Below are 14370 nucleotides of genomic sequence, written 5' to 3' on the forward strand. Positions count from 1 at the left end.
AGATAATATAGTAGCGTCATCAACTGTACTTAACACTGCCAAATTTCAGCCAATTTGGTCCACGGAAACTGGTTTTATCAGCTTTAAATTTTTTTCGAACATGAGTTCGAATTTTCGAAAATTTTTTTTTTAGTTTTTTGGACTCAAAGAATAATTTAAAAGCATAAAAAATTTTTCGAACATAACTTCGAATTTTCGAACTTAATTTCGAATATTCGAACATAATATTATCTTGTCATCAATTGTACTCAAGACTACCAAATTTCAGCGAATTCGGGCCACAGGAACTAGTTTTAACAGCATTCAAAATTTTCACCATTTATTCAAGAAAAAGTTTGAATCGATTCATTCGATTCAAACAATCTATTTTGTATTGTTTTAACATAAACAAATTGTTTACTCGCTCGATTTGAATGTAGTTGCACATTCACTTGATAGTACTCACAACGTTTGAGTATAACAAAACTTTGTAAATACTATTCTAAACAAACAATGAGTTGAGTGCAAAGCAATGAGTCACTCATTGTGTGTAGCAAATAGAGTTACTCATGCAGGGCTCTAGTTCTTATACTCACTAGAAACTTTTGTTTGACAAAAGTATTGGCCAATTTTCTGTTATAAACCCCCAAATAAAATTAAGAAATATTCGGTAAAATGTTAATTTTCTAATAATTATCTTAAAAAAATTTTAAGAGTTATTATAATGTTTATTTAACAAGAAAAAAATACAACTCAAAATATAATCTCATAAATACTCAAATATATTCATATGTCTGCATCTTAAAGTAAAATAATAAATAAAGAAAATTCATTTTAAATAGTGTTTCAGAAAAGAATTTTAATTCCAAATAATGTATGAAACCCAATATGATGACTACCAAACGAAACATTTGATGTAAACACTGCTGTTCTTGAAATTTTTGAAAAACTACTTAATAGATCTATACAATTTGCTATTCCTTTCATCATTCTAATTCTCTTTAACATTTAAATAACCAGGCATTCCATTTTACAAAAAAAAAAAAAAAAAAAAATCAAACCGGTTTAATGTCACTTCCTCTTCAGCAGTGTTTGTATTTAAAGTTAAGTTATTTTTGTAATTGTCATTATCTCGAGTATTTTTAAAATTAGTGATTAGTATTGGAAAAAAATATATATGTATTGAAATAGTATATTTAAAAATATAAGAATCTATAAAAGAGAATTTTAGGTATAAACGTTTATTATATGTAGTTTATATGTAATTCAAATAAAAATTAATTAAATATTCATTATCTTGTTGGTTTTACTTTCTCGCCCATTCTATTTTATTAAATAATTATTACTCCGTATTTCGATTTAATAGAAAAACTTTCCAAAATACAATATATTTATACAAACATTTTGATCTACTAGTTGAAACAGAGTAACGTTTCAGTATGTAGCAAATATAACTTTATTGATAGATTACTTTAACCTTTCCACATATTTATTTAAATCTACTTTTTCAAAATTATCATTCAAATCTAACTGAAATTGTTTAAGAATTTCTTTTCTTAAATCATTCAGTTTTTTAGCGAAAGTTTTCTTATTTTTCTCCACTTCGGAATAAATTAATGTACTTATACGTTTTCTCATCAGTAAATCCAATTCATGGACCACTGATTGTGGGGTCTGCGTTTTGGGAACTGATAATTGTAAAGGCTGTACAGGCACATCAAGAAACTGTGTAACATAAGCTACAATATCCTGACTAATATTATTTCTATCAAAATTTCTAAGAATAAATGTATTCTCTTCCCATTTGTATACAGAGGCATTAGGAACTTCCAAACGTTTAGACATTTCAACTATAACATTATTGGGAACTTTACCTATTCCACTACGTAAACTATTACGTTCCAAAGCTAAATCTAGACTAGTTTCCAAATATATTTGACAAAAACCTATATTTTGTTCACGGGCTAATTGATATAATTTATAACGCATGCTGCGATAGTAATGATTATCATCACATAGTATAACAACATCTTTATGTTGATGATTCCTATAAAAATCGCTTAGAGTAATCAATTCCGTGGTTAAGTTATGGGAGTTTTTAAAATTGTTTATAATTGTTGATAAGGTCTGTAAAAGTTGTTCACGTTGTTCTTTGTATTGTGTGGGATTTTCCAGATTAAAGTTAACATAACAATCATAGCATAAATGTAGAACATTAAATGGCAATGATTCCATTTCCGTTAGATGATGACAAAGTGTGGTCTTACCAACAGCTGGTAGTCCTATCAAAGCTACTAAACAAATACGATTCATATTTGTGGATAAAACTGTAGACAAAAATAACAATTTAGTATTTAATTAAAAGTTACAACTAAGTAGATATATAAGAAATAACAATAAACTAGGCCGGTAAATTGGAAGTGGTGGCCGAGGATGAAAAAGCCGTTGATGCCGCTGTGGTATTTGGACTACTTTGCTCTTGTTGTTGCTGCTGCTGCTGTTGCTGTTCTAATTCTTGCATACGTTTAGTATTTATACTCGTTTGAACTTCAACATAAACTTTCATCATTGACTGATTAAATTGCGCAAATTTATTGACACACCGATTGACACATATATTCTGGAATAAATATTTGAAAGATTGTTTTTAATTTTATAATAATAACTTTTACTGAAGTTTACCTCATGCTCTGCTAAATCACGTTCATTAAAAGTGTCTATACAACGGGTAAAACATAATTCGGTCACTTTATTGTATAATGTTAGAAAATCTTTTAGCTATTTTATTAAAGAAATAATAAATAATATTAAAACTTTTTTACAACCATATATTTAATGATATTTACATTTCTTAAATTAGGATCCATTTGTTATATTTTTATAGAATATTATTGAATAAAATTTAAAAATATTAGAAACTTTAATGTTTTTTCTACTAATAAGACTAGATTTTTTGTAATAAAAAACAGCTGTACAAAAATATTGCCAGATTATATTAAAATTCTTACAGTGATTTATCCGCTACACTATTTTGTCGGGAAATGCATTAGGGGTTTCTAGAGTTCTATAGTTAAAACAAAAAGTCGAAGTTGTATTCCAATTGTATGGCATCTTGCAAACAGCTGTAATTATTTTTAAACTTATGGGCAGCTCTTACATTTATTATACTAGTGTTGTAAAATATGACTACTTTTAATTAATCCATATTAATATTTAGGTTACTTCTTATTAATTACTTTTGATTTAATAAATTATATACTATTTTTGTTGAAAAAAATGTTTGTTAAAGTTTGTTTTTTATATTTAAAGTATGTTTTAAGGTTTACGATAATAAAATCTTCTAAAATAAATTCCAATTGGCATTAGGTACCTAGAAAATATTTAGTATTAAGTAACCAAATACTCTTCACTTGCACAACTCTATTTGATATTTTACCTTTTCTAATTTCCCATTTAAACACACCTTGCAAACAGTTTTCACTTAACATTTTTCTACTTTAGACATTCAAGTGCAAATGTGAAAAACTTTTTAAAGCTGAAAGAAAAACTGTGCGGAAATTATAAATTATTATTAACGCAACGAAAATACTCTATTTTAAATATACACAACTAATAAGGCGATACAATAAATTAAAAAGCAATAATAAAACAAGTGAGTTTAAATAAACAATTGGGGAAAAATAATTAAGAAAAATGTATATTAATAAATGAAAAACAAATTGTGTGCTGGTGCAGCTGATATCAAGGACAACAATGATTGATACGCAATTTTTTTCTTAATAGAAAATATAAATTTAATGAGAAAATGTTTAAAAATAAACGTTTTAATGATTTATGGATTTATAACTTGAAGAATTGATTTACAGCGGAAGTATATATGTGTGTGTGTTTGTCTGTTTTTTGACATTTTGCTTTCTCTTTTGTACCCTTTTGATAGGCGAAATAGGTATTTGAAAAATTCATTATAAAATAGGATATGTTTAGAAGTCTTTAGAATTATGTATTAGATTTGGAAAAGCTCCAATATTTTTTGCTATGCCTAGTGATTGGTGGTTGGTCAATGGTGGCTAGAGCTGGTGTTTAGTTAAATGTTTGTCATTTGACTTTGTGCCACCCTGCTGCCCCTTGTTAATAAACTTTATAGACAAATTGTTAAATGTCATTTTCTGTTGCTGTTATTCCTTATTACGTTTTAGTTTTCCCTGCATCTGCATTTGGTTTAGTTGTGTTGTTTCATCATAATAGTGTAGAGACGCTGTCTATCACACAAATGATTAAATAATCATTATTACAAGGCAGTTTAATTGAATATTAATTTGTGTGGTTTTTATTTCGAAATATTCTCTATTAAAGCTCTATTTATTAACGTAATAACAATTGCAAATTAATTGTGATTTAAATTAAAATGCTTTCACTTTTCGGCCGTACACTACAGCGTAGTGTGGTGGTCATAAATTCTATTAAATTTCCTGTTGGCAATATCTTTAAATTTGTTCTAGACTCCTCTAAACCTCACCATCATTTGGTTAGAGCAGCTATTTTCGTTGACCCAATAATTTCAAAACAATATCGATATTTTTCGTCAGGTAAGTTTTCCATTATTACAATAATATAAATATGTATGTAGGTACTGTGTGTTTTTGTGTATGGTTTACTGGTTGGGCTGTTAATTGGCCCCAAAAGCTATTTATAGTTTTTGTTTGCTGTCTATTTATATTAGTTTTTGTTTATATTTTTTAATTGTTATTGCTCCACCCACTTAGTTTGTATAGTACCCTTACAGTGTTGCAAGTTTTTCTTTTAAAATTTAAATACATATTATGCATTTTCCTTCACACTTTTGCCGTGTAAGTCATTCGAATTGGAATTAAGTAGGTATATATGTACATATGTATATAGGTTGTCGAGGAAATGGAAATAATCTTGAGCTTGAAAACGTCTAGAAATTTAAGAACATAAGGTTATGTTGCAGAAAACTTCTCTAACCAAAAACTACCTCCAAAAATCGATTTTTCTAAAGCGATTAAGAAAATATAAATAGTTAAGTTCTACTATATGATGCCCGCCTATAATGTGTTGTTTAACAACATATATCTTTCTTTCGAAAGAAAAAGCTTTCGAAACACAATGTATTTAACATACAAATTTGAAATTTTTTTCTTTCGAATCGCGTTACAGAGTAACCCCTCAGAACTATCGGACGGCAGACATCGTTAAATCGGATTACTTTAGCTACTCATTATATATCCTTTTCATTACTTTTTGTGAAATAAGCTATGTCTTTATATGCCATTAATTACCAAGATAATTTAGTCTTTATTGGAATCAATTCGATTGCATTGAATGTTTTTGAATTACAAGCAAAATCTATTCTAATCTATTCTAAATTGAATAGAAGATTGAAAAATAGTTTAATTTAAAAAGAGATTTAAGGAAGTAGACATAAAATTATGTATTCTATTTTTTATTTTCCATTTGTTTAAACAATATCTGCTATATAAAGCATTTCCTCTGTATTCTATTATTAATTGATAAAATGCCAATTTGTATACATTAACTAAATAAAAAAAATAAATTAAATTAAAAACTGTTAACGAATTTGTTGTTATCTATAAATTGGGGTCACGCTTCGTTGCGTTTCGCATACCGTGTGAACGCAATTGATTATTGCTTTTTATTTCTAACTTTTAGTTAAGTTTTTTAATTATTTTTGGAAAATTTCAAAAGGCAATTGACTCTTGCTGAAATTGAAAAAGAAGATTTATATCAATTGTTTTTTGTTTTAGTTTTGCAAATGTATAAAGTAAATCAAATGAAAACTTTTTGATTTATTATTGAAAAAGGCACAATGAAGTAATTTTTCTTACAGTGTACAAAAACATGCCGTTTGTTCATGCATACATAGCCGACGGCGTACAATCGTACAGAAATAGTTCATATTTATTTAGTTTTATTTTTTTCAAAACTCATTTCGGTGTTATAATTTTTTTTCTTTACGCTATTTAGGCTTATCTTGGCGTCTACATTTCAGATTAAATACATAAATTAATATAATCTTATGAAGGTGGCCATGAAGTAGCAAATTTAATATAACAATACATACTTTATTTAATATTTTTGTTTTGATTATTTTATTATTATTTTTATTGTGTTTTTTGCAATGTACGAACGTTTGTAATTTAATAGTTTATTTTTACTTTAAAACTGTTTACGTTTTTATTTCTATATATTTAATCTCTGTTCGGTTTGAAATGTTTAACAATTGTTTTTGATTTTGTGGTGTTAAAATTGTTGTTTTTATTTTCTAGATTCTCCCAAAAATATGGAAAATAAAACAGAAAAAATGTCTGTTGACAAGGAGGAACTTAGAAAACGTTTAACACCTTTACAATATCAAGTTACACAAGAAGCTGCTACCGAAAGACCTTTTACAGGTGAGTTTTTTTTATAATTTTTTAAAAAAAGTGTTCAAATTATTAAAATTTTTAAAATTAAAAAAAATTTTAAATTAAATTTTTAAAAGAAAATTTTAATTATTAGTGAAAATTTTTGTTGAAAAATTAAACCTGTACTTTTGATGAAAAATTAAATAATTAGTGAATTTTACAACTCAATCTGATTTTATATTAATATTTCCCCTTTTTCCTTTCAAGGCTGTTACAATAAACACTATGAAAAGGGCGTTTATCAATGTATAGTTTGTCACCAGGATCTATTTAGTTCGGATACAAAATATGATTCTGGTTGTGGTTGGCCTGCTTTCAATGATGTCTTAGATAAAGGCAAAGTTACTTTACATCGTGATGCCAGTATACCAGGTATGTAATGGGGCACACAAATCCCCTAACACCCGAAAGAAATGTTTGTATATACTATACCTGTAGTATTCTTGAATTATTTTTATTATTTTTCTAAAAAAGGTTTGAAAATTTTAGTTTTATGTTTTTTTTTTGGCTTTTTTCTCAAATTAAAATCTATTCAATTTTGTTTTGCCATTAAACTTTTCATTTCAATTTATTTTTGATATCTTTAAGTAAAAAAAGAAAAAATAATAATTTGCAAAATGTTTTACTAGTTTTTAAAGTTTTTATTTTGTTTTATTTTCTATTACAATTTATGTAGTCATATTCTTTATTCTGCTTTATATTTATTGTTTTGTTTTAATGTTTAAAATTAAAAAACAGTTAAAAAAACTACAAATTTTAACAGTTTAAACTATATAAATATGTTAAATGTTTTTGTTTTTGTTAATGTTTCAAGAGTCTGTTGTGCCTTGTTGTTAAATAGTGAATGTTAATATTACTGTTCCTGTTTGTTTTCATTCTAAGTCATAAAACCAAAAAGACTCCTTCTACCTACTAGTGTAAATTAGACTGTTGTGTTACTAACTTTTAATTGTTAGAAAAGATTTTTGATATAAAACTTACTACAAATCTAATACTGAACATTTTTTCTTCTTTTACTTTTCAAATTTTCATAAAAAATTCTTATTTTTTTGGTTTTTGTTTCCAAAAAAAAAAAAATGTTTTTTTTTATTTTTTTTTTTTGGTTTGTTAAAATTTTTGAGTTTTTTTAATTTAATTTTGGAAAAAATATACAATTTTCTGTTTACGCTGTATAATTATATAAAATAGTAGTCATTTCAAAAATGCTAGGCATGGTACGCACCGAAGTGCGTTGTTCCAAATGCAGTGCTCATATGGGTCATGTATTTGATGATGGTCCGCCACCGAAATATCTACGTTATTGCATCAATTCTGCCTCAATTGACTTTGTACCGCTAACGCAACAAAATCCACAAATGCCAACAAAGTCAACAATCAACCAACAGGCTGGATCGAATACACAAACAAAACCAAACGCCTCCTCCGCCTCTGCCTCCTCCACTAGTACAATTCAACAAAATAAAAAATAAGTGAAAATACAATTTTCAATTTCAATATTAAAATGTATAATAATTATTATTATTATTATTACTATTATAATAACAACTATTATTGTAGTTTGAAGAAAAGAGATATTTTGAAAATAATTAAACAAATTATGCAATAAAATTTGCCATTTCAAAAAGCTTATTTCTTTAATATGCATTTTCAAAAACATTTTTGGTTTTTGTGTCTCATCAATTGTGTCTTAGGAATAATTCATATTCACATTCATTACCATTTTCATTTAATACAAAACGCTTTAATTTGGTGGTGTCATGCTCAGCATTCAATTGCGTTTCATTAATAAATATTTGTGTGTTTTATTTTGTTTTTAAAATTGTATAGTAATTAGATACATATCAAAGAATATAGACGTTTTGTTTTCTCTTTAAATTCATGTTGTTTGTTAAGTGTTTTTTCTTTAAGTTTAATTTGCATTTTAAAATTTTGCTTAAGCTCGATTTTTTTTGTTTGATTATAGAATTTACTGCAGTAACAAGATAAGCCACAAGAAATTAATTTTAATTGTTATTTTTGGACATTTAGGTAATAATATTTCATATATCTAATTTGTAAATTTAAAATTTTGTTCTAAATTTTGAGGTTGTTTTTCTTTCTTTTATTATTTTATGGCTTATTGAGTTATTGCAGTAAATACTTAATTATTTATGTTGTTTTTAATGAAATTTTTAATTAATATTTTAAGATTTTAAAGAAATTTTAATTCATTTTAACAATCGCTTGTTGTTAACAGATAGTTGGTTAAAGCAAAGATAATTAAAATTAATCACTAAAAAAGTTTGTAAATTTTGATCTATTTCTTTAAACATTGTAGCGGTTCCCAAAACTGTATTCCATTCTGCTATCTGTATAACAAAAAAAAAAAAAAAAAAAAAATCCATACAATTTGGAAAAATTTCTTTCCCAAGGTGGAAATCGAACTCGAGCCTTAAATAAATTATTAATTTAATACTAAAACATATAGTTTGACTAAAATTAAGAAAGTTATTATAAAAGAAGGCTTAGTTGTACCAGAAAAATGTTATATATTTGTAGCCATTTCTTTAAAATCTTAAAATAATTCTTAATAATCTTGTTACGGTTAATTTTTTTTTTAATTTTTAACATTTTCCCTAAAATCTTAAAAAAAAACTATTAACAAATTTCCCTTTTAAATAAATTACTACAAAAACTTAAACATATAAATATAAATATAATTTTAGTTATTTAGTAAATTAGTATATAAAACCAAGAAATGATAAATGACAATATAAATAATGAATTATTCTTTTTTTTTTTGTATATTTTCTATTTCTTTTTTCTTGCTTTTTATATAAATGTGCCTGTTTTTTGGGGGTTTAACACAAAAACAACATTAAAATAAATCTAAAAAAAAAACAAAAATTAAACATACATAAACAACATCTATCTGCAACAATTACAAATTAAACCAAATAATTTCGATGAACAAAACCTAAAACGTCATCATTGCATTTTTTCATATATTTTCTACTCGGCTTTGAAAAAACAAACTAATTTTTTAAATAAATGGCTTTAAAAAAATGCTTAAATTAAAAACAAAAAACCTATGTACTTGTAAAATAATAATATTTCAATTTATTATTAAAAATTAAATATATACAAATTGTTCATTACTTTAAATAATGTTTTAAAAACATCATTATTATCTTACGCCTTATAACAAATATTCATTTCATTAAAAATATTTCTCATTTTTAATCATTAATTTTTCATACACTTTTGGCTGCTTTTTTAATCTACTTTCATAATGTGTTTATCACTTCTTCTTCATGCTGTTCTGCAATTTGCTGAATTTTCTTAATTCATTATTTAATTTTCTAATTTTCATTTTGTGTTTAAATGTTTAATGTCTCTCATGTTCATCTCATGTACTTTTCTCTTAACATTTTGTTTTTGTCTTTCCTTTTTCTCTACTATTTTTTATGTCCACTTCTCTTCTTTCCTGCTTAACTTTTTTATTTTTATTATTATTTAATTCTTTTAATCATTTTGCAATTTGTACTTTTTCTTTTAATAATTTAAACAAAACTATTTAATTAAAAACAAATTAACATTAATAATAATTTTATAACAAAACAATAACTTTGTTAAAATATCATGCCTAAAAAAAAACAACAAAACACTTGTGCAAAACAATTTTGTCTAAAAACAAAATTAATTTAAATTTTAAAACTCTATCGCAAAACCTAAAATCCAACAAATAAAATAAAAAAAATGCAAATGCAAAAATTATTAACTAAAGGGGGTAATATTTTACTACTAATTAAACATCCAGAACGCATACGCACAGAGGTACGCTGCGCCAGATGTAATGCCCATATGGGTCACGTATTCGAAGATGGTCCCAAACCCACACGCAAACGTTATTGCATTAATTCGGCTGCCATTGAATTCATCTCAGCGGAGCAGTTAAATAAGGGAGTCGTCACAACGGCCAATGTTAATACCGCCACCCCCATTGCTCAACAATAACAGAGGGCTTAATTCTTGTTGTTTTTATAATTATTTTTTTTAATAAATCTTATACAAAAAAACCTATAAAAATATGTAATACTCAAATATGTTGTGTCCGGCATATTTGTGACCCTGAGGCCAATTATATTTATATAAAATCCTTTTTTATTTCTTTGTTTATTTTGTAATCTGTTTAAAAACTACTACCCTAGATAAAATATGCTTGAAAATGTCAATTTATATTCTTAGCAATAACAATAAAAAGTAAATTTATTATTTAAAATATTCTCAATTGTTATACTAAAAGTAAATTTGTGTAATAATAATATTTTTTTTTTCGAATTTGTGTTTTTAATTGTTCTTATTAATAATAATTTCAGTGTAAATAGCAAATAATAATAAAATAAAGAAAAAAATGGAAAGGAAAATAATGAAAATGTAACTGTAACGTTTGTTATTATTGTCTGTCATCTACACTTTCTTTAACTGTTTCTTAATTTGTTTAAAAAGTTCTTATTTAAAAAATTTCCAAAATGTATGTTTATATATTTAATATCCAAATAAACTTGTATTTTTATAAATTTAAACTTTTATCTATATATAAAATGTGTTTTATTTCTAATTCTCAGGAACACTTAAGTTCATAATAAAGAAAGGAATACGCATTAACTTTTCTTTAACTTTTCTTTAGCTTTAATGTTAAAAAAACGTTAAAACCATTTCGAAAACCCTGTCATTTTCGAAATTACATTCTTATTCAGTGCTTCAAATCACACAAAATTAATTTAAAATGCTAAATACTACAATTTAATTTAATAACACACCCTGTCATACAATTTCCGTTTTAAAATACGTACTGCCAAACAATCTACTGCCACACAGTGGTATAGGAAAAAAAAAAGAGGGAAATAATTCGGTAACTTCTAAACGGTTAATCCGATTTTAATGAAATTTGGTATGCACATAGAGGAGGTGTTGTCGAGTTTAGGTTTTGAATTTGGACCTTATATTTTGTCTATTTTTCAAAACTGTATATAATTTTTGAAAATTAAAAAATTCGCGGAATACTTTTTTTAAAAAAAATTAAAAAATGTTTTTTATTCAGTTTTTGCGAAGATACAAATTTTTCAAATTGCAATAAAAATTTTATTTATGAATATTTTTTGATGAAATTTTACAGTTAGGTAGATTTTTTTACTCAAAATCCAAAATTAAATAAAAATTTCGAATTTTCTTATTAGAAATCCCGGAATTCCCAAAAAAGTTTTAAAAAATCCCAAAAATGGGATTTTTTGGTTTTTTGCCTATTATATCCATACCAGGGGCGGGGTTATCGAAACCCGTTACAAAATGATTAAGAACATATTGGGTCATATAAAACAGGTCACTATAATTTGATATCGACTATGCGATTTGAGAATTTTTGCTCAAAATTTAATTTTCCATAAAAAATAGGGTTTTTTTGGATGGACCTGGTCCCCTCGGTATCAAAAATTTTTAGGTTTTGTTTCATTTATCGTATTTTATGTAAAGTCAGCATTCCAAAAAGTATAAATTCTATATACATCTTCTTAGAAACTTTTTGGATAACTTAAAAAGAAAAAGATACTTTTTTCCCAAAAAAATTACAAAAAATCGCCTTTTTTTAATTTTTTAAATTAAAATGCCTATAACTTTGGACTCAGTCATGATTTTTACATAATTCTTTCACTGCTTGATATATAAACTTGTTGTTAAGCGAATAAAACAAAATGGCGAAAATCGGGAATATTTGGACCTGCTATTATCAAAAAAAACTAAAGTAAGGACGGTAAAAATTTTAAAATTTTAATTTTCAAATGCGAATATCTCCTAAACTATAAGAGATAATTTACTGCTATGACAACATTTTTTATAGTGCTCGATGAGGAGATTCTATATACGAAATTTGCACACCAAATTTCATTAAAATCGGATTAACCGTTTAGAAGTTACCGAATTATTTCCCTCTTTTTTTTTTCCTATACCACTGTGTGCCACAAAACAAAGAATAAATCTCTTCAAAATATTTCCAAATATGTACAATCAAAATATTCTTATCCTTTACCTAAACGATAGGGTGATCGATTATTCGACATTTTCCAAAAACCGGTTTTCGAATAGTTCGAATAGTTGACATTTAAAAAAAACCGGTTTATATTTTTCAAATTCAGAAAAAACCGGTTAACCGGTTTTTCATTATAAATAAAAAAACATATTTTAATTTGAAAAACTTAATGTTTATGTTTAAATTTGATTAATAAAACATGGCCCGAAATGATTTTTAACAGTTTAAAAGATTATAACTTTAGATCTAGTCGTCTGATTTACATTAGGGGCTTTTTTTAAACACTGGATTTATTTTGGATTTATTTTATTTCAAGAAAAAAACTATCTTTGGAAGCTGGAATTTAGTTTCGGACATCATTATCTGAAAATACACTCTGTAAGCTAATATAAGGTCAAAGAAAAATTAATTTTAGTGCAAACATGGCGGTTCTGCAGCTAAAAAAAGTAAATCTAATTTGGATTTCTTAAATCCAAAAAAATAGTTAGATTTAGCTAATTTCAATATGGCAATGCTTTGTATTCATAGAACAAAACCAAAATAATTTTAAAATAAACTAATTTGTTTTATTTTGCTATTCACCAATAGATGGCAAATATTTTTTAAAATGTGTAAAAATAGGAAAATAAACAAAATTCCTGTAACTAAAATATTGCACACATGATATTTTAGTGCAAATACCAATTTTTGCAAAAAATTGTTACAAATTTTATGGAAAATTTATGATTTTAATATTAAGTTTTGAAATAACTCCATCTGTTGGTCGCTGCTGACATTATGATTTGAAATTTGTTTAGTCTCGATTTAAACCTTTTGCCTTATCCACCTGGCGTACAGTACCAGAACTAAAATTTAGATTTAATAAATCCAATTGTTTAAAAAATGCTGCTATTATTTCTTTAATATAAAAAAATTAGGAAAAAAGTGGGACACTTCTGTTAAACATAAGCTAATCATAGCTTATTTTAAAAGCCCTGTTTAGGAAATTTGCATAGGCATTCCAAACTTCCATAAAATTTCAGCCGTAAATTAATTATTGTAATTGGAATATAATCTTAAGATTGATAAAATTTTATCAAATAGTTATCAATTTTACAAATAAATTTTTTTTAATTAATTAGGAAAATCAAAAAAGTTTAACTAAAGGAGCTTTAGAAAAATATACGCTAGCTCCTCGACTCGAATATTTTTAAAATTTAGGCGGGCTGTATTATTATTTACTTAAAAATTTCATTTAAATAATCTTTGAATACAAAGCAAATAAAAGTATTCGAAACCGGTTTTTAAAAAGTGAAAAAACCGGGTTATTCGATATTCGAAAAATCAACATTAAGAAAAAACCGACACTGGTAAAGCAGAAAAAACCGGTTTTAAAACCGGTTGAAAAATCGAGTCGATCACCCTACTAAACGATAATTATTCAAAAATTATAAAATTTTAACGGTTTTACTTCTAACTACAACCCTGCTCTACAACATAAACTAAAATACAACACTTCACAAAACATACTACTTTATGCAAGCATTCAAGTTTTTTGCGCTCATATTGACGTTAGTTAAAACTCTATTGACGGCCGGTTCTTGTAATATTTTCGTATGTGCAATTAAATTAAGAAAAATCGTTATAAAAAGTGTTTGTGAAAAGAAAAAAGCGTGTTAATAGCTTAATAAGTCTTCATATTATAAAAATATTATAAAGTTTGGCTGCATTGCTCCTGATTTCATAGAAAATGACTGCATTGAAAGTTGTGTCCAAAAATTGTTCTACAGCCTAGCCTGTTTCTATTTTGGTTGTGGGTTATGTGTTCCTACAATCTTATTTTGGTAAAAAGCCAAACAAATTATTGTTTAAAAAAAAAAAAAAAAAAAAAATAGTGTTATT

The 14370-nt window shown here is 25.6% G+C and overlaps 3 protein-coding genes across 9 annotated transcripts; 1 reads left to right on the forward strand and 2 right to left on the reverse strand.

The window, feature by feature from the left end:
* Positions 1 to 665: 665 nt before the first annotated feature.
* On the reverse strand, positions 666 to 3000 carry LOC119604950 (mitochondrial import inner membrane translocase subunit Tim10B). Its single transcript, XM_037957869.1, has 3 exons — positions 2826 to 3000; positions 2662 to 2757; positions 666 to 2599 (listed from the first exon to the last, which is right to left on the reverse strand). The coding sequence occupies exons 1-3, from the start codon at positions 2844 to 2846 to the stop codon at positions 2381 to 2383; spliced, it is 336 nt and encodes a 111-aa protein (XP_037813797.1). The 5' UTR covers positions 2847 to 3000; the 3' UTR covers positions 666 to 2380.
* Positions 1400 to 2368, reverse strand: LOC119604949 (L-seryl-tRNA(Sec) kinase). The gene has a single exon (XM_037957868.1). The coding sequence runs from the start codon at positions 2290 to 2292 to the stop codon at positions 1447 to 1449; it is 846 nt and encodes a 281-aa protein (XP_037813796.1). The 5' UTR covers positions 2293 to 2368; the 3' UTR covers positions 1400 to 1446.
* A 381-nt stretch (positions 3001 to 3381) lies between the features above and the next one.
* LOC119604952 (methionine-R-sulfoxide reductase B1) lies at positions 3382 to 10745 on the forward strand. 7 transcript variants are annotated; one of them, XM_037957877.1, is made up of 4 exons: positions 3382 to 3631; positions 6288 to 6413; positions 6633 to 6797; positions 7614 to 9311. In XM_037957877.1, exons 2-4 carry the CDS (start codon positions 6302 to 6304, stop codon positions 7892 to 7894), a joined length of 558 nt encoding a protein of 185 aa, XP_037813805.1. In that variant the 5' UTR covers positions 3382 to 3631; positions 6288 to 6301; the 3' UTR covers positions 7895 to 9311. The 7 variants fall into 7 exon arrangements, with proteins under 7 accessions (XP_037813805.1, XP_037813801.1, XP_037813800.1 ...); XM_037957873.1 differs by lacking the exon at positions 3382 to 3631 and adding an exon at positions 3656 to 4565 and having other exon boundaries at positions 7617 to 9311; XM_037957872.1 differs by lacking the exon at positions 3382 to 3631 and adding an exon at positions 3657 to 4565.
* The last annotated feature ends 3625 nt before the right edge of the window (positions 10746 to 14370 follow it).

This window comes from Lucilia sericata, unplaced genomic scaffold (assembly GCF_015586225.1).
Source record: "Lucilia sericata isolate MDLA Ls3-8-SP2 unplaced genomic scaffold, ASM1558622v1 Contig000447F_arrow, whole genome shotgun sequence".
NCBI classification, from domain to species: Eukaryota; Metazoa; Arthropoda; class Insecta; order Diptera; family Calliphoridae; genus Lucilia; species Lucilia sericata.

What these genes read in the sequence shown, in the direction of transcription:
- LOC119604949 (XM_037957868.1), bottom strand. Translation starts at nt 2,292, where the DNA reads ATGAATCGTATTTGTTTAGTAGCTTTGATAGGACTACCAGCTGTTGGT.
- LOC119604950 (XM_037957869.1), bottom strand. Translation starts at nt 2,846, where the DNA reads ATGGATCCTAATTTAAGAAAT. An exon ending in TGGATCCTAATTTAAGAAAT is followed by an intron (nt 2,758 to 2,825) that starts GTAAATATCATT and finishes TTAATAAAATAG; the next exon opens with CTAAAAGATTTTCTAACATT. An exon ending in GTGATTTAGCAGAGCATGAG is followed by an intron (nt 2,600 to 2,661) that starts GTAAACTTCAGT and finishes TATTTATTCCAG; the next exon opens with AATATATGTGTCAATCGGTG.
- LOC119604952 (XM_037957872.1), top strand. Translation starts at nt 4,385, where the DNA reads ATGCTTTCACTTTTCGGCCGTACACTACAGCGTAGTGTGGTGGTCATA. An exon ending in ATATCGATATTTTTCGTCAG is followed by an intron (nt 4,566 to 6,287) that starts GTAAGTTTTCCA and finishes TTTATTTTCTAG; the next exon opens with ATTCTCCCAAAAATATGGAA. An exon ending in TCGTGATGCCAGTATACCAG is followed by an intron (nt 6,798 to 7,613) that starts GTATGTAATGGG and finishes TATATAAAATAG; the next exon opens with TAGTCATTTCAAAAATGCTA.